This window comes from Zootermopsis nevadensis, unplaced genomic scaffold (assembly GCF_977971745.1).
Source record: "Zootermopsis nevadensis isolate Lab colony 2312 unplaced genomic scaffold, Znev_1.0 Znev_ptg000011l, whole genome shotgun sequence".
In the NCBI taxonomy this organism is placed as follows: Eukaryota; Metazoa; Arthropoda; class Insecta; order Blattodea; family Termopsidae; genus Zootermopsis; species Zootermopsis nevadensis.
In genome coordinates, this window is record NW_028259143.1 from 13930280 (window position 1) to 13949513 (window position 19234).

The window sequence follows — 19234 nt, forward strand, 5'->3', positions numbered from 1 at the left end:
AGCTAGAGACTGAATAATTCAAATACAGGCTTTGTTGTTTATATTTCTATTTATTTATTCATAGGAGGTTGCCTGGCATGGCAGAATAATAAAACAATGCCTTGAAATACGGATTAGATCTGTGCTCTCACCTCAGAAGGCTGTTTTTATGATTTGTGTAATTTCTTTCAGTTAACCAGTTTTGTGTAGCAGTCACTGTGGACTTGAGCCCAGGAATTATTTGGCTGCTCTGCCTGAGGTTCATGGTTTTCTTCAGTCTTCTGAGGTTAATACTGGGATAGTACCTTTAAGTAGGCTACGACTGCCTCCTAAATTCTAATGTGCTCTCTGTTCTTAATGGTCTTGCAATTTCTTACCCTCTGCACTGACAGGACTGTGTAAATTCTTAATAGTAAGTGTGTAAAGATTTTTGTCTTGAAAACTTGATTTTTGTTACTTCCTTTTTTTTAAACTTGCACATTTGGCTTTAATATGCATGTCTTTTACTTTCTGGGTAGAACTTACATCTGTGTTCCTTCAAATGCTTCAGTCTATATAATGAAGCTATAAATTATTAATTGCATGATTTATTTCTAATTCCTCTGTATAATCTTCACTGCTTCAGATTTTGTTGGTTAAATTTGTTGAATATATTCTCAGAAATTCACACCCCACTATATTTATAACTGTCAACATGTGAACAAATTTTTAATACAAAATTTGTTGGTGTCTTTATAATCTACCCATATATAAACTTTGACACACTTAATTCTAGTGGTCTATTATTTATCACCATTAAACAAGTTTTATTTAGGTTTTGCATAACAGCCATGCTTTTTTGCATTCTCATACACACATTTTTAATATCTTTTATGTCACAAAATTTCAAAATTGTATGTTAATATTGGGTAGCCTGCAGTGACATGATGTTTATACTGAGTTTCAGTTTCTTCGGAACCTATTGGTGGGGGGGAGGCACCGATTTGATATAACAAGGCTGTCAAGGAAATTAGGTTTAAAAGGATGATTTTTATGGCTAGTTTTATCTCTATCTGGAGACCTTGCTGTATAATTATTGCATGTATTTTTGAACATACTGTAGCTAATAGGGAAATCTGTTTTATTACCTTATGTCATCACCCATACCAGAGCACTCTTTTATTATAATCGATGTTTATAGTACTACTTCTTTGCATGTGTCAAAGAAGAAAATGTCTTAAAAATTTAAACGTTAAACAATTATATTTGTACTGCTTAATAAAAATAATGTCTTAGTAGGACTGTTTTTATTCTTCAGAGGTCTGTTACTAACTAATTATATGGGGCAAAGACCTTTGGAATCTAAAAGTTGTTCAGTGGGTCAATAAATTCCCCATCTTTATGGAATGTTCATTACTGGGTTCACAAGAGCCTGCCACTGGTTTTAGCCCTGAACCAGATGATTCCAGATGGTAAGCTGACACCGTGTTTCTTAGAGATGCAATCTAGTATTATTCCCTTGCCCATGCCTAGGTCTTCCAAGTGATTTCTTCCATCAGGTTTGCTGACTATATTTTGCATGCATTTCTTATGTCTCGTTTGCTACATGCCTGCCCATGTCATCCTCCTTAATTTGATCACCATAAAAATATTTTTTGAAGATTACAAAGTAAATTCCTCATTATGCAATTTTTTCATTCCTGCTATTACTATCTTAGATCAAAGATTTGTAAGTATTTAATATTAAATCATTTCCTTAACTGTGGCATTCAGATCATTCCAACTAACTGTGTATTTTTGCCTTTCTGTATTGTATTTCTTCTCCAGCAGTCCACACCTTTATCTGTGTAGCTTTCTTTGACAATAGGAGGAAGTTCGTGGTACAAAATGTTGGGAATTTGTTGCTGTATTACAGAAGTCAGCTGTTAGAGACTATTTTGAGGCAACTAAAAGTTTGTATCACTACCACTAGTTATGTGCATTGCATTCTTCTGCTCATTCTACATACATGCTCATCAATAAGGAGTTAATATGACCTTTTTTACCCAAAACCATTAGGTTACTGGACACTCAAAGTTTTGGCGCACTTCTCTTGAATCGTTCTGTTTTTACGAAATGTTTCATTAGTTTTAACAGTGTGTGGAGATATTCATGTGTTTGTGTGTGCGTGCATATATATATATATATATATATATTTTTTTTTTTTTAAGAACCATTTAAGTTTGATAATGACCCTTCAGAAACTGTGAGAGGTCTGCAGCTGTCAGGCAAAGTGTTCAGAGGAGTGGCATTCAGATTCTGAAGCAGAAGTAAACAGTTTCTTAAGTTTCAGTAACTAGCCAAGAAGTGGCAGAATTTCAGGAGGAATTTGATAAAACATAAAAGAAACATTGGTGTTTCTTAATGGTATTAACCACTTGAAATTTAACACAATTCACATAAATGTTGGTAAATGAAATATGTAAGTATTATTATTTTCTGTACTTTCTGAAAACATGAATAGGCATACTATTCACATATTTTTTACAAATACTGTACTCTTCTACTTTATGAGGAAGTCTGTGAAGTGCGAGTTCCTTTGTAATGTCAGTATTTGTATCCATTAGATACCTGTGTTATTTTAGACCTGCATGTGTTTACACAGTATTTTGTTCTAGTAAAATTAGAATATAGTTTGTTTGATGCATCCTTTGCTTTACCATAAACAACTTTAAAAATGTGTAATGTGTTTAAACACACATGTACAGGTTGCATAACATTTGCTCATTAGAAAACAATATAAGTAGGCCTTTATATTTTGGCTCCAGTGACATGTAATGCTTATACTGTGTTTACATTTGTATATTTTATGCTGCTAGTTTATCACATTATGTTTTCTCAGTTCTCTGACCTCCCATTGTTTTTATCAGGCAAGACAGTAAAATCTCTATCTAGTGTGCTTGTTTTGACCCCATTTGTAAGTAAGATGATGAACAGTCTAAGTCTTCAATATCAAGGCTACTGTTTCTCTTGCGCTACATTAACAGTTTGTTGTAAATAAGTTCTGTAGCTCAAGATGTCTTCCATGGCCAGTTTGTTATTTCATCAACTGTGAAGTGGCTCTGGATGATGGCTCAGCTCTGGAAGGAATGGAGTAGTGAATATTGATGGAAGTGGGAGAGCCCTGAGAAAGCGTACTTGTGTTGCTGTCTCTCCAACAAATTCCAAATGGACTAATCAGGTATCTTTTCTTCTTTGATGATCTTTTATTTATTTATTTAATATTGTATGAAATAATACAAATATGCTTTACATTTTGCCAGTCTGTCAAATATTCTTTCTTCTTCTCCTATGGCGCAACAGCCTGAAGTCGAGACTTGACCTCCTCCCCTGTGGGAGGCTTCTATGTCTTTTCAAGTGTGCATTTATGAGTAGTGAGTGACAAGCCCACTGCCTGTCCACAATTTCTACTCAATACTGATTTGTCAACTACAGCCATCTGTTAGTGAATCAGGAGAGACTTGGGTGAGAAATGGCCACTGAATTTTGCCTATGAAACATCTTATTCATGTTTGTAAGGTTCTTTTACATGCTGTAAAACTACGACATGGTACCGCCGGCTTCAGTTCCCCTCTGAAGGAAGTTGTGCTACGGATTTTTGTCAACCTTAAAAATCCATTGACCTTGGCCGGGTTTGAACCCGTGAACCCTGGGTCCAGTGGCAAGCATGCTAACCACTAGTCCGCCGAGGGTGACTTGTCAAATATTCTGCATTCATCAAATGCTGGAATAAAAATGGAGTACATTAAGACAGTACACCAGCTTCAAAATTGCTATGACTTAGGGAGAAGTCTTGTACAGCTACCATTGAATGTGGTGTACCAGTGACACTAGTTGGGTTAATTAAAATGTGTTTGAATGAAATCTGTAGTAAAGTTTGTATAGGTAAACTTTTGATGGAATTTCCTACTAACAGTGGTTTGAAACAAGGGATGCTTTATTGTTATTGTTTCTCAACATTTTTTAATATGCCATAAGGAAGGTAACAAAATCAGAAGGGACTGGAATTGAATGGACGCATTAGTTTCTCATTTATGGTGATTATATTGGTTTGTTATGAGAAATCAGTAAGTGCTGTGAAGCAAATCACATAAAAATATTAGATGTAAGTAAGGAAGTTAGTCTAGATGTATGTGCAGAGAATCTAAGTACATGTTCATGTCTCATCACAAGAATACAGGACGCAAAGTATGAAGATAGCAGTCATCGTTGCGCTGATGATGGAGACAGCAGGTACCTTTGAAATGTTGGTAAACTTCTACCAGACTTTTTTGCTACCACTCAAAAGACAGCAATCTTTATATCTCACATACTGGGACTGAGTTTTTACAGTCATTTTCAAGGGTATATAAAAGCTTCTGGTCAGATGTACTTAATTGTTTATTGTCTTGAAACATCACATGTAAATATGAGATTTTCACTGCATTGAAAATGTATCTTGAAGATGGAGGCAGCACATTCATCAAAAATGTTTGTAACCACCTACATGAATGCATGTCACAACTTATATGACCACAACCTAAAATTACATGAAGATATTTGTAAATTCCATATTTTTTCATACTGCATTAACTAACTAACTAACTAGATGGCTTACCGAACCCGAAGGTTCATCACCAAATTAACCAAAGCCCTCCACCGGACCCTGTCCTGGGCCAACAAAATCCAGTTTCCTTCAACTCCTATCTCCCATAGATCCCGCCTGATATTATCCTCCCATCTACGTCTAGGTCTCCCCAGCGGTCTCTTCCCTTCAGGTTTCCCAACCAACACCCAGTGCACACCTCTTGTCCCATCCATGCGCGCTACATGTCCCGCCCATCTCATTCTTCTTGACATAATCACCCTGACAATATTTGGGGAGGAGTACAGATTTCTAAGCTCATCATTATGCAGTTTTCTCCACGCCCCATCGTCTTATCTCTTAGGCCCAAATATCCTCCTCAACACCCTGTTCTCAAACACCTGCAATCTGTGTTCCTCCCTCTGAGTGAGAGACCATGTTTCGCACCCATACAAAACAACAGGCAAGATTATTGTTTTGTATACTTTAATTTTTGGGTTCTTAGAAATCAGACAAAAGACAAAATATTTTTAACTGAGAAGTAGCAAGCATTTCCGGAATTTAATCTCCTCCTACCTTCCTCATGAGTGTCATTTTTCATACTGCATTATTGATTAAAATAGCAGTATGCACAAATTTTAAGAATTTAGTGAAGTTGTAGTTCCAGCTTCTGTCATGTTATGTGTAGTCTTATTCTGATTTGTGTTTGTTGACATTGTGTGTTCTTGTGGTGCTGATAGCTTATCTTATGTACTTTAAATTACTTTTGTTTTTTGCTTGTCAGGAGACCATCGTATTTTGCATTGCTGTCATATATATTTTGAGATTTATTGTCAGACTTTTTTGTTGGTGCATTGTGTCCTTTTGATGTTATGTTGCTCTAACTGTTATTCTCTGCTTCATGCCTGTCTCCTAATTAACCATTAATGTGCCTTAGGTCAGACATTGTTGTGTTTACCCATGAAGATGACTAAAAATTCATTTTGAACATGTAGGATATAATAAAAAATAACACAAAATGTAAATTTTTAGAAGTTGTATTTATCTGGTTCCATACATAATATCGAATGCAATAATAAAGTAGCATGAATAATGTAATCTTATATTTATTTTATCACAACAGGAGAATATTAATTTTCAATTTCTTTCTTTTTCCAGGATAAGAAGTGTAGGAAACAAGTTGTCAGAGGCTAGAGAGCCAGGCTGTTACTAATTTCAAATCAGTTACAGGTACATGAACTATATGCCACTTTTGGGCTCATCCTTTTATTAACATGCATCATGTTCACCAACATAGCGTGCAGTGTACATAATGGAACAGAATTGCTCAGCTCTGAATGGGGTAAGTGACATTTTAGAACATAGACAAGACAAGCAGAATGATAGTGAAGTATTTTTCTAACAATATATGACATCAATTCATTGTTTCTTTACCAATTTATCCATGCCATGGCTTACCCTCCAGTTGTGGATGGAGGAGAGAGCCTCCAGGTATGGAGAATGGCTGTGAATATTTTGCCTTTGTGGTCACAGATTACCAACAAAAGGTGGTACTAGAGGGGGTGAGCATGGGACCAGTAACCAATGCGCCCTACTGGCGACCGAAAAGATTAAAACAATCCCAGAGGCCGGGAGGTGGTGCGGTCATAGGATAAGAAAAGCCGAACTTGTTTCAAGTTTCTCTGTGGCGGAAACTCTTTTATCACGCTTACCCTTTCGGGGTTAACGCGGACGCCTGCAGCCGAGGAAGCTGATCTCCTGAACCCCTAACACGACCGTGGCTGGGTTTAGAGTGAAACCGGTATTTTGTAGTCTAGAAAAGACCTCCCTTAGGTGTCTGATATGTTCATCCCAAGTGCTGGAATAAACCAACAGATCGTCGAGATAATTAAACAGAAATTTAAATTTGATGTCTCCAAATATTCGATCAACCTCGCGGCTTAAAATCTGCCCGCCTACACAAATCCATTTGGGCAGTTTAAATCTGAGCGGTGCGAATTGCGTGGGTGAAGTGGAAATATCAAACTGGCAGTTTGTGTGGCGCTGTCCTAGGTTACAGCCAAGCGGTCAGCGGACAAAGTCCGAGATCAAATATTTTGATATTTTCGCACGAGTCGCTGTGCTGGCCAGTAATGCGCATGCGCAAGAAAGCTCTGACCATGCAGTACACGGAATGTGCATATGCAGGAAGACCGTGTGCTTCAATTGCGGTCTCACATGTAGGACACAACAAGCGATTCCCAGTTTCATATGACACCCCCATGCTGCTTATGCAGCTCGCTTGTTATCCCTTGCTTAGGGCGGTATCGCACTAGGATGCCATGGCAGCGACACCAACAGCGATACTATGGCGTCCAGCTGCCAGAAAAAGACGCCAGACAAGCTGCCAGCTTTCGACGCCAGTCGAGCGAACAGATGGATCAACATTATGAGATCACGAAATGACATTTCTCCTTGCTAATAGCAAGGAGAAATGTCCACTTTTATCACTTTTGAGAAAATGAGATTTACCTTTATCAAAACTACATACCTGGAGTGAATTTCAATTCTATAACAAAGAAATAAGTAAAAAAAATTCTCCATACACACTCTTTGCACGTCCATACCATTATTGAATTTGAAATATTTCAGTTCATGCAAATCACATGTAATATTACATGAACAAACTTTATTTAATAAAACATTATAAAAGCAGGTTTCTTCTTAATTCACATTATTTGTGATATATAGATAGATATATAGATTGCTAAACAAAAAAACTTTAAATCAAGTTGCCATATTGGAAAGCGGCCCCACAAATAAATCCATAGAAACACTTCTTAGCTAATTCTTTCTTTTCTACTGTAAATAAATCTCCTCCAAATATTTCCACAAGTTCTTCCCAGTTTCTTTTTTTCAAGTCCCGGTTTGCGTATTTAATAGCAGATGAATCCCATAGTGATGGTCGGGACTGAATTTCAATTACTAATCTTTCGGTGTCGAAATTATCCATGTTTGGAAGAAACAGAAATACACACAAGCACATTCACGCACGGACGTCAATGGACTGGCCAGACTGTCATGTGATGTTGATTTGGCCTTGGCCGTGGCAGCGATGCCAGTAGCATTTGAACTTGGCATCTTGGTTGGCAGCGATGCCAAGTTGGAAGCGCTGCCAGACGGATGCCAGGTGCGTTATAAGACTACTAAATTAATGCATTAAGTTTGGCCGAGATGCTGGCAGCTGCGCCATGGCATCCCGTTGGCATCGTAGTGCGATACCGCCCTTAGGAAGACGCGGCGCCAAGGGCGTCCAACCTTTGCCTACCGGCAACCAGACAGATAATTCACGACCCAACGCATATAGATCCAACACTGCCCTCGGCCTTTTAGAAAAAAACAAAATGGGCCCTCTGCCCCGGATCCATATTCTGTAGAATAAGATCCACAATCTCAACCTCCTGAGAAAAACCTGGCAAAACCTCAGCGGAATTAACCACGGAGTCTACAAAGTCACCGACGGACTGAAATCGACGACTGACGAATTCTACCTTAAGGTCATCTAGCAAACGAGATGGCAGAAACTCCTCCACGAGCATCTGTCGGGTTTGACCCCACGCGAGATTAAACCTCAAACAATCGCCCATCGTTTGCATTACCCGCCCTACTGTTTTAGGAAGGAGAGCCGAAAGGATTTCGTCCTCCCTGACCAGGCCCAATTTAACCAACGAATTGGCCTTCATCAAAAAGGTCAATAACGCTTTCAGAGATCTGCCGCCCACCGCATCCATGGACTTCACCAATCCTAACACCACGTGCATATGAGGGCTGTGAATGGAGGACGTTCCAGGAGGATCATCTATGGGTATTAGCTCATCAGCCGAAGGGAGATCACCGGTTTGAACCTCAGCCAATTTAACGTCAACCGGAAATCTACGTCCCATTACCTCCACATGAATCGCCGAAATTTCCTGCGTTCTGAAAAAGGCCACGAAGCGGGGACGAAGCTCGGCCAGCGGACCCGTCGCATGTACCCGATACTTCTCGCACAGCTTCACAATGTCCTTGCTCAGGTCGTAGACCCAACCAACTGTCGGGAGCCATGAGAGAAGGAAAGGGAACACCAAAGAAAAGAAGACCAAGTAATTAAATAAAGGAACACCCAGTGAAAACCAAAATAGAATAAAATACACAATTAAACAAATCACCTGCTTAAAAATACAAAATAATCCTTCCAAACCGTAACACCCTACCTCGTATAAACCAAACCCCAGGGGACTTACTGTCGGGACGCATCCAACGCCCCACCTAACCAACTTCTCCCCTAGTTCGGTCAAGAATAAACAAGAGCTAACGCAGGCAAGGTCGGCAGGCCACAAGAGGACCTGTGTGTGCCACACGGTGCCCCAACAGCACGCCCACCACAACACTCTTAACAATCGTCAAAAAGATTGGAATACCAAAAGACAAATCAGGAGCGGTCACAAGCCCCCCACCCCACCCCCCCCAAAAAAAAAAAAAAAAACTTCCGTAACCACGCTCTGCTACCAATTTGCGCCCTACTGGCGACCGAAAAGATTAAAACAATCCCAGAGGCCGGCTCAGTCTCCGGTTGGGTATATGACGACACGTCAAACCAGACCCCCCAAAACAGACCTGCCTTCAACCTTTCTCCTGGAGTCGTTCATTCCCGACGGACACACACAGACCGTCTGCCCTGCTGTCTCATCAGGGCCTCGAAGCCAGCGACTCCAAAGAACGTCGAGAGGCGAGGCATGGCTCACCAATTGCAGTAAAATATCAAACTCTTTTTTTGACGTAAATACGTCTATATTTTAGGGTCAGTGTCATTCGGAAAAAATGTGTTACGAAAAAGTGTTATGAAAAAGGTAAACGAAAAAGTATAACTTCATTGTTATGTTACCTAGGAAACGTCATCTGTTTATCAACAAATAAACAACAATGGTTACCCACATAGTTACCTTAACTTACATTACATTACCTTACCTTACATTACCTTACATTACTTTACATTACATTCATCTACCACAGACCCATCTTAAGCGTAACTAATTCAAGTTAAATAAGCAATGTCTTAATCAAACTTTACTCAATTGTAAAGCAGGTATGCCGTATTTGCGTCAAATTCTCCGGAACCGTGGTTCCACTGACAGTTTTTTAACTTGTGTATTCTTCCTCAAAAATAATGTGCTAAAACTATGTTTGAAATTCATTGTGAATATTGGATTCAGCTTAGGGTAACAAAATAACTTTGTTCACACTGTATTGAAAACATCTGATCTAATGTTTCTTCTCACATTGTATCTGGCAATCAGTCACCTTGGTAAGGTGAATACTGTACTTTCAACTGAGAAGGCCCAACAGAATTTTACTTTCAGTTTACAGTATTAGTTTCACCATAGTATATAGATTTATCAGTGTTTCATACACACCTGTTTTCTGTGTTATGGGTGTAGGTAAAGGAAGTGGAACCACAGAAGGTTAATGGGTAGGGTCCATTTCTTTTGTCTAATTATGTTATAGAATGGAATAGTGTAATCAAGGTCAATATCAAACTGACTCTTGGATGTGTCAGAAGGTTAAATTATTATCTAGAAATCAGGTTGGTCCATAACAATAGGTAAATGCCTGTTCCACCTAAAGTGTGACAATCTTACTATCTAACACGGAAATAAGCCCAATGATATTTTCTGCAATGTCACAGTTTATATTATATATTGGGGGTATCCTATTAAATTACTCTTAAGGACCATAAGACTGCAGCAGGAGGTGCAAGTTAATTTGTTAATGTTTTAGGTTATTTAGAAATACTGTATTAAAAGCTGAGGGTAATTAGAATGGGTAAGGAATATAAGGTTGATTATTTAACTCCTCTAACAAAGTAGGTGACCTGTGAAATTGTTGTGTAATATTGCAAATTGTCAACTTTATCCTTAGATTCAAATATTTGCATGAGCATTTAGTTTCTAGGCACTTGCTGTTTATGACCCTCCTTGAATATGAGATACATCTCTCATACAAAACAAGTGACATACTTTCTCAGTTATCACTTTCTGGTAGTGAACACTGGATAGTAGATTCACAAATCTAGGACACTGATTATCAGTGAACCACACACTAGTTAGATATGAAGGAACAAACATAACAGAATGAAACATTAGATTGTGGTTTCTCTTTTTATTCTTTGAAGTCTGGTATTTGTTGGCACCAACAAGGTCAAAGGAATTATCATTAATAATTTATTTTTCAAAAACAGACAGACAGTCTGTCAGACATTCTCTGTTAAGGTTGGGGACTTATTGCAGTACGTTCATCAGGAAAGACAAAGTTATTGGTTAGACAGGTGGATTTTGCATTTCTACAGCACTTTAGTTCAGCAGTTTTAGCAAAAAGGCACCTGCCAGTGTTGGAATATCTATTATATTTCCTGACTTAGCCCTGTGTGACTTTATCATAGAATTGAAAATGAAAATCTCATTGAAATGGCCTCATTTTGAAGCAATTGAAGACATTTATAAGAATGTGTTGACAATATTCATATCACTTTAAGGAAGTTACTTCCATCAATGTTTCCAGTCCTGTATGAAGTCAGAAGGCAAGTGCTTTGAATGTGGCCATACTTACTAAAGGTTAGTATTTATATTTTATTGAATCATTTCTGTTATTTAATTGCCAAATGTTACGTGTATTTAACATATTTTATAGTTTGCATAGACCTAGTTTCAACCTTTTTGATTATGTCATTACAGTTTCTGTAAGAAGTGTGTTGTAAAACATTTTACTCCGCTATTAAAATAAATTAGCTTCATGATGGTAACCCAATACTGCAGTACTTTTGATACAGAGTGAAACAAAGAACACAAATGTGGATGTCCTCAAGAGACATTATCCTGTTAAGAACAAGTTACATCAAATGGGATATTAATTCTATCATGACATGATTTAGACAAAATGGAACTGTAGTGATGCCATATTACCAGAGCAGTGTAAATCATGTTAACCACAAATAAGTCTGAAAACAGAATTTGATATTGCTAGTCTTCAAGATTGAGATTCTTTCAAATATTAAATAATGATAACATCTAAAAGTGATTACATATTCTCATAATTAGGCAGACTGTCAGTATGTTCCTCTGTCCTATTTGAATAAGTGTGGATCTAGCACCAGTAAACAGTACAAAGCTGTTTATTGTCTCAGTGCCAGTGTGGAGTTGGTGGGGGCAGGAAGTAAGTTGAGAATCCCTTTATTATATCAGCAGCTGACTGTGAGACCAGCTAATAAGATAAAGTGTGTCTATAAAGCCATAGTAGTATCAGGTGTTGGTTTCATAACCAAGGTCACTCACTCTGGATACTTGCTGTTCAGTATACAATCTGTGTACTTGCTTTCAGGCACTGTTACAGAATGCCAGTAGTGGAGAAGATTGGTCGCCGCAACAGCATCCCCATTTTATACACACGTGGGACTCACTATGAAGTTGGATTTGACGTGGTAAGTCACAGTGTTGACTTATGTTAAATTTTGGGGGTAATAAGGAGTACAGTTAAGAGGCAGAAGTTTAGGATTTTGTTTTGGTGTTGTGGAGAAGGGTTTGAAAAAAGTCTTGAATAAATACAAAACTTTAACATCAGCCATGCAGCTCATATGCATCTGTGGCCTCCACAGGAGATACAGAATTATAGCAATATTGTTTAATACATACATCTTTAATGGAAATATGTTTTAATTTAAAAAGTTATGTTTAAGTTTAAAATACTGAAATGGTGAAAGTGAATGCATAAATAAAATAATTTAACCTACTAACTCCATATTACAGAATCCTTACTTAGAAGACTGTACTTGCTGAGATAGTCAGAATATTACATACCTTTTTTGAAATTTGAAAGTTCATTGCCAGTCTCCTAAACAGTGGGCACCATGGTTTCAGTCACGGGATAAAAGCATGGCTGGGGTTTGATGCCGACCACTGACCCCCATCCGGTGCCAGAAATCATGAATGGGTAGGAGCTGTACCTCCTTCCCCATGTGCCTCCATAGCATGTAGCAGGACAGCTGCACTAATGTCTGATGCTAATATTGGTGTGTTGTTTCACTAGGGACGCACTTTCAGAGGCTTCATTCATAGTTTATTGGCTGCTTCACAACCACTGAACGAGGTGTTTCTGCCACTGTTTGAGACAGAGGCTGGGCAGAAGGTGTACCATGAGACTCTATCATCTGTCCGCCAGAACTTCCCACAGTATTTGAAGGAGATAGAAGGAACAGCTGATGGAGCTCAAGTGCCCTTCTATAAGGTGATGTTTTTGTCATTTTCCTGAACTTCATAATAAACCTTGTGTTTTGTGTTGCAGTGGCAGTTTATAGGAGGTGGAGAACCTCCATTGTTATTTGCTTTTAACTAAGACACTTGAAAAATGTATACAAAAACTGTATTTAAAGAATTTAAAACTACACTTGAGTTTTTACACAACCTGTTTGGTTCATTAGGTTTTACCAAATTTTGTATCCTGACTTTGTTTATCCAGAACAAAATACCAGAATTTGACTCTGAGCATATGAACTGTATTATAAGGTCCATAATGTGTTCAGTTTAGAATGTGTTTCTGACAATTTTCTAAAGTGTTACTGTGGATAATAAAGAGAAGTAACCATTTCTTTGCTCACCTTTGTTATCCTTGTACTACTTAATGAGATATGGGCTGGTCACTGACGAGGATTTTTCTCATCACCATTGTGTCCAGACTGGTTTAACAGGTGTGAGACTTGTATTGTGATTGGGAATAATTGTGAATTTTGGATTGTATTAGCATGTATATGGAGAATTGCATTAATTTTTGGCAGAACATTCCTCTTAAATTTGTTGCTTTCTAAAATTATAGTGTTATATCTCACAAGACATAATTCTAAATTGAATACAGATTGATTTGCTGTTGTTTCTTGCTACAGTTGTTTCTGCTTCATATGGATGAAATTCTGCCCAATGTCTTGCGGGAGCAGCCAACCAAAACCCATGGTACAGGATGTTCCACTGTTTGCTGCAACAATCCTGGAGAGGTAAAGTTTGAACCAGATTTTAGTGTCTTTGTACTTGTGTGTCCATCCATTTTACCTGTTCGCCAAATACCATCTAAATATGTAACATCAAATTTGGAAAAAAAAAAAAAAAAACATTTCCCAAATTAGAACCTTCAAAATAAGAAAAAATTATCTTAATTGATTGTGATTTTGTACATTTCCATTACATTTTGTAAACATATTGTTCTGCATAATTTAATGTAATTGACGTATTCATGTTTAGATTAATTTGTGAATCCAGTCCCATCTGTCCATAGGAAGTCAGTGAGAGCCCAAAGTGGCTATTGTGATTATGTATGGCTATTCTTACCTTGATCAGGAACATGTGTATGATTTCATTGGATGTGTTTGCATAGAAATTCTTCAAAATAGTTGTCATTTTAACATGGATTTCTAAAGGTAGAAGAGAATAGGTAATTGAATATTTTCTTTATAAAACACATTGGAATGTTGAACTCACAGCATATAGCAATTGAAGGAAAGTAGATGTCATAATGTGTTCCCAGAACTTTTATAAATGTTAGGGAGATATAGAAAAGTTGTTCTTCAGCCCAAATTTCCATAAACTGAAAGAAGTATCTTTGTTCTGATTCCAGGAGATTCTGGGTCATACTGAAGATGCTTTGTCTGAAGTGTTGAATCATGTCTACTTTGTGTCAGCTCATATCATCTCTGACTTGCCACAAGGTCGTTGGAAAGTAACTGAGGAGCGGTTCACATCCCTGTGTTATGCAGGCCATCTGCCAGGATACACCATGAGCTATAATCATCATGGGTTTGTTTATTCTGTCAATGTTATCAGTTCCAAGACTCTGGTATCTGGAAAGACTCGTAAGTATACCTAGCATATTTGATTAACTAGACCAAACGTGGTTTTGTTAGCACTCCTGCTGTATATTTTGGAGTTCCTGGATTTTAATTTCAGTCTGGTGGCTGGTTACCTGACTGAGGTGTTTTATGGTTTTCCTCAGGCTCTCCAGGAAAATATGGATATAAAATTGAAAGAAGAAAAAGACAAAAGACAGCATGAAGGTTTCCTTCCATATTTTCTTCAAGTCTTCATTTATAATTGTACAATTTAATCCTGTATGTCCTGTTTCAATTAAGAAATAGTTTAATAACCCAAGACTCAATAATTTACTGGAAGACAGTAGTTCAAATTATACAGTATGAATCCACATTATTTTGCATCAGTAAAGCTTAGTAAGGCCCCACTTAATGGTACCTGCACCTTGGTGGGGCTTGAGTACCTCAGTGAACCAAAGAGCTATGCTGGCAATACCCTGGTCCTCCAGGTTGGGGGTTGGTCACAAGGCTAACAACCTTGCACCATAAAAAGGAAGATGTTTTGAAACCTCGATCAAAGCCTCGGACAGACGGACCTAACAGAGGACCGAACGGAAGAGGAGAATTGAGGAGGCCGTGGACCGAATACAGACTGGAGAGCCATACAAGAAGAAGAAGAAAGCTTAGTAAGGCCACCACTCCTACAGTTAGTGAAAGTCTATACATTAAGAAATTGTTTTTATGTGTAGAAAGGGATGCAGACAAGAGACACAAGCCTTTGAAATTGAATTGAATTGATCTGACCCGAATCTGAAAACACGTTTGAAAGCAAAGTGTTTGCAATCTGAACGGTCCTGGCATTTTACTTACAGCTCGCCACTTTTTGACAAGAGCTCTGCTAGCAGCTGAGAACTTTAGCCAGGCACAACAGATTCTGCGGGACTCTGGTTGTGGAGCTGGAGATGCAGTCAGTATCAATATGACATTCCTAAACCAAGAGGGGGACAGACTGTTCCATAATGCAGAGGTAGGACCAGCAGTGGGTGGAGCTAATGAATCAGCTCTTAATATTTTTACTGCTAGTCCTGGAGAACACATCTTTCATTGTAACAAGTAAGTAAAACACTTATAAAAGCTTCATTATTTGAGATTTGAGGTTCTCATGATGGTGAACATGTCCATGGTGGTCTTCTGGGTTGACACCTTGTGGACTTGTACATTGATACATACCAAAAAATCCACATGGTATCACATACTAGAAGACCACCATGGACAAAATCTTCACTATTTTGTAGCCATAACTGAAGGCTGGTTTGTTGCTAATATCACACATCTCAGGGATGGGTAGGGAGGATTGATGGTATAAAATTTATATTTGATTTATTGTATTTTTGCAGGTATTTGAGACTGCAGAGTCCTGAAGCAGGTGGTGAAATAACGACGAGTAGCGACCATCGTCATGCCACCATGAGCAGTTTACCTTGCCCTTATTCCAGAGGAGATGTTATCAATATATTGGGTGATCAGTCTGATAAAGAGTACTCCATCTTCCGTGAATCTGGGGATGATGATTATGTTAAGACTGTGGCTGTAGGTAAGATGGCTATCAAATCTTCAGGTGTTGTATTTCATATCTTCATGTGTTAAACATTTTTATAATAATTTATATATTAGTGAAAGAACCTGTTCTTTATCCACATTTCCTTAACTGTTTCCAATCCATTTCTTGTGAATTTTATTAGCCTGGTCACAATTAATTTTGTGAAAATGCATCATCATTTGACAACTCAAAACACATCTAGTTGACCTATATAATCATTGTCATCACTGTTTTCTACTTATTTACTTCTATAACTATATTATACATTAAATGATTGCTAAGCTATGAAATAGTGCTAGTTATAGATCACTATATTGTCTATAAAAAGAAAATGGTTATGATCATGTAGCAACCAAATCAGGGGTGGAGAAATGGAAAAAAGTGGAAAGACAGAAGGACTTTATAACAGATGGAAATATGATAAGGTACATGCAGTTAACTAGCACAGCGTGTAGGCATATGGGTATTGTGGATATATGGTCCACTGTGGTACATATCACTAGATGAAGGCAAATAATTGGTTTCATTCTCTGGGTACTTTATCCATTGGGAAATATCCCCTGGTACCCATTATATAGGTGGCTAAATGGGTCCCAGACTCAGTATGGACACATTGGTGATTAATGGAAAAAATCCTGTTCCTGCCAATATTAATGTAAATATTATGCATTGTTGGATTATATGCATTCCACAGATCCCAGTCACTAGGAAGTCAAGGTATGATCAACACAGCCAACATGAAACAGAAGTTAGGAACAATTAAATTACAATAAACAATACTACACTTAAACAAGACTGGAAAAGTGTGCTCTCTGTGGAGTACACCGACATTCTTCACACCATACCAATTAGGCTATTGTTGCATTGTGATCTGAGATCACTACTGTGCTTTAGGCAATTATTGCATGGTAACCCAAGGTCATTGTTGTGCCTCAGGTCATGATTGCACCAGTATGAACTGAGGTTATTGTTGTGTACCTGCTTCAACACCTAAAAAGGGGGAGTAAAGTAAAGCTTAAAAAGAAACAAAACCAAATTTACACACCTCATGTTCTCCAGTATAACAGAAGGAAAGTAATTCTTTTAATGCTACATTAAATTGTCCTTTATCAGTGGACAGATATTTAATACTGGATGGAGGCTGGTTGCACAGCTTGTAACTAAAATAGTTTTGATACACTGAAAGGCCAGTAATTTAAAAGTGAATAAAAACTTTTGTAACATGCATCTGGCAACTAAGTTTCCATATCCATGCTGAAAACAATTCTACCTACAGTTTAAAGCACTGCAGATTGATAGTAAAACTGTTGTGCTGGGGTCTGCATCCAAGTCAGACACAGGTCACATGCGGTGTAGTAAGTAGAACTTACGTAAGTTGTGTGCATTTTGTAACTTAATCTGCATCTCAATTACAGGAATATTTGACTGTGTTGGACGAACATGGAGTATTTATACAGATAATCCAAAGACAAATGAACCAGTTATAGTTCTGCCTCTTCAGTTTAAGCCATCAGTCAAGTGAAGACATTTGTGACATGTGCAATATAATATAGAACCTATCCTGTAAGCTGTTTTCAGAACCAGAAGCGGGAATTGAAATTAGGTCACAGTTGAGGGCGTCACAAAACTATATCAACAGCATAGATAGTATCTGACATAATAGGAAATTATCAGTCCTCAAGTGACAAGATAGCACTGTTCAGTGGTTAGTACTCCTGCTTCATATTCAGGTCTGAGGTTCAGATCACACTGGAGGCAGCTAATCTTATTGGGGGGGGGGGGGGGGGGGGGTTGTGGCTGCTTCTTTCCACAACTTTAACAGATTTTCATTCACAGAATCATACTTAAACAAACATACTCAATCAGTGCCGCCACGGTGGTCTAGCGGTCAGAACACTAGCCTTGTAAGCCTGGGGTCTCGGGTTCGATTCCCGGCGGTGCCCGAATTTATAACTTGTGTTGGGCAAGGCCGTGGTCTAGGCAACACGGAGTTTTCCTCCGTGGCATCCCAACAACTACTCCATTCACACACAGAAGAAGGCAATGGCAAACCACTTCTGGATCATCTGCCAAGAACGTATATGAACAGGTCCCAGTCCGAGAAAAGGATGGAAGGATCCTGTTCATATGGACCTGTCGTCAGACAGAACACTAAAAATAAAAAAAAATAAAAAAACTCAATCAGTCAATTAATTGGTAAATGAATTAAATTTTTTAGGTAAGACATCACTGTAAAACAATGCAAATTGGAAATACTTAAATAGGAGATTTCTTACACTGTACTGTGGCATACAAACATTATGTCACCAACATGAAATTGTATTTTCATGAGATAGGTGATATAAAAAGTATCATTTATTAATATTAACTAATTTTATGGAACATGATACTCCTTATGGAGTTGGTTGTTACTTACCTAGTACATAATTTCTGTTTTTATTGGAACTGAATCTTCATTGACACATCCTTACAAAAGGCTACCAGGAGACCTTATCCTGAGCTGTCTGTGACCTTTCTTCACAGTTTATAACACATTTTTTATGATGATGAATTGTTATCCCACATCCAAATTGAAGATCACCCATTTTTGGTTCTGCATAACTACTGCTTATTCAGCTGCTACTCTCATTTCTGTAGACCACCTCCATAGGTACCTCAGGTTATGTTATAGTAGCAAGGTTCTCATTTACATGTAGGGTAAAATCTGTTTTGATTATACAGTGAAGGTACGTATTTTTGTTTACAAGGGAGACAGCTCCTTAGAAATAGGTGTGTGTTTAAGTTAATTTTATGACCTAATTTTGAAAATACATTAAATGAATAACATACAATGTTTGCCTTGTTTGTGATTACAGCCTGTGTCAGACACTTCTAAAACTATGTGAATGTATATTTGTAGAGGGGGTGGGGTGGAAGTTTTGAAGATACTATGTATGGTATTGTTACTGAATTGCAGCCAATATGATAGTATATTGGATGATAAATTGTTTCTAAGAACTATTTTGTTGGATAATTTTTTATTTTTATTGGTTTGTATGCAACTGATTAAGATACAGTAAAATGAATATTATATGTAAATTAATAGGATTAATTGTTAAATCTGATTAAAGTATAAAAATAGTAATTTGTTAATTCACTGTATTACTAATCCAGTCAGTATCTTTCCTCTTTGTTAATGTGAACCTGGCACCATCCCTAGGTGGTTCTGTAG

At 37.8% G+C, this 19234-nt stretch overlaps 2 protein-coding genes across 9 annotated transcripts in view; one reads left to right on the plus strand and one right to left on the minus strand.

The window, feature by feature from the left end:
- LOC110837201 (mariner Mos1 transposase) overlaps positions 1-19234 on the minus strand; it is a 157305-nt gene that overhangs the window by 36885 nt on the left and 101186 nt on the right. The window lies entirely within an intron of this gene.
- LOC110829000 (C45 family peptidase tan) lies at positions 867-19155 on the plus strand. Of its 8 annotated transcripts, none has more exons than XM_087346900.1 (10): positions 867-3178; positions 5720-5903; positions 11954-12053; positions 12659-12856; positions 13509-13616; positions 14234-14468; positions 14933-15109; positions 15296-15536; positions 15821-16017; positions 17439-19155. In XM_087346900.1, the coding sequence occupies exons 2-10, from the start codon at positions 5899-5901 to the stop codon at positions 17543-17545; spliced, it is 1368 nt and encodes a 455-aa protein (XP_087203026.1). In that variant the 5' UTR covers positions 867-3178; positions 5720-5898; the 3' UTR covers positions 17546-19155. The 8 variants fall into 8 exon arrangements, with proteins under 8 accessions (XP_087203026.1, XP_087203029.1, XP_087203028.1 ...); XM_087346903.1 differs by having other exon boundaries at positions 5720-5791; XM_087346902.1 differs by lacking the exons at positions 867-3178; positions 5720-5903 and adding exons at positions 9048-9429; positions 11138-11190.

Excerpts from the sequence above, each read along its gene's own strand:
- LOC110829000 (XM_087346899.1), top strand. Across the intron at positions 12,054-12,658 it reads ATGAAGTTGGATTTGACGTG|GGACGCACTTTCAGAGGCTT; the intron begins GTAAGTCACAGT and ends TTGTTTCACTAG. Across the intron at positions 16,018-17,438 it reads TGTTAAGACTGTGGCTGTAG|GAATATTTGACTGTGTTGGA; the intron begins GTAAGATGGCTA and ends TCTCAATTACAG.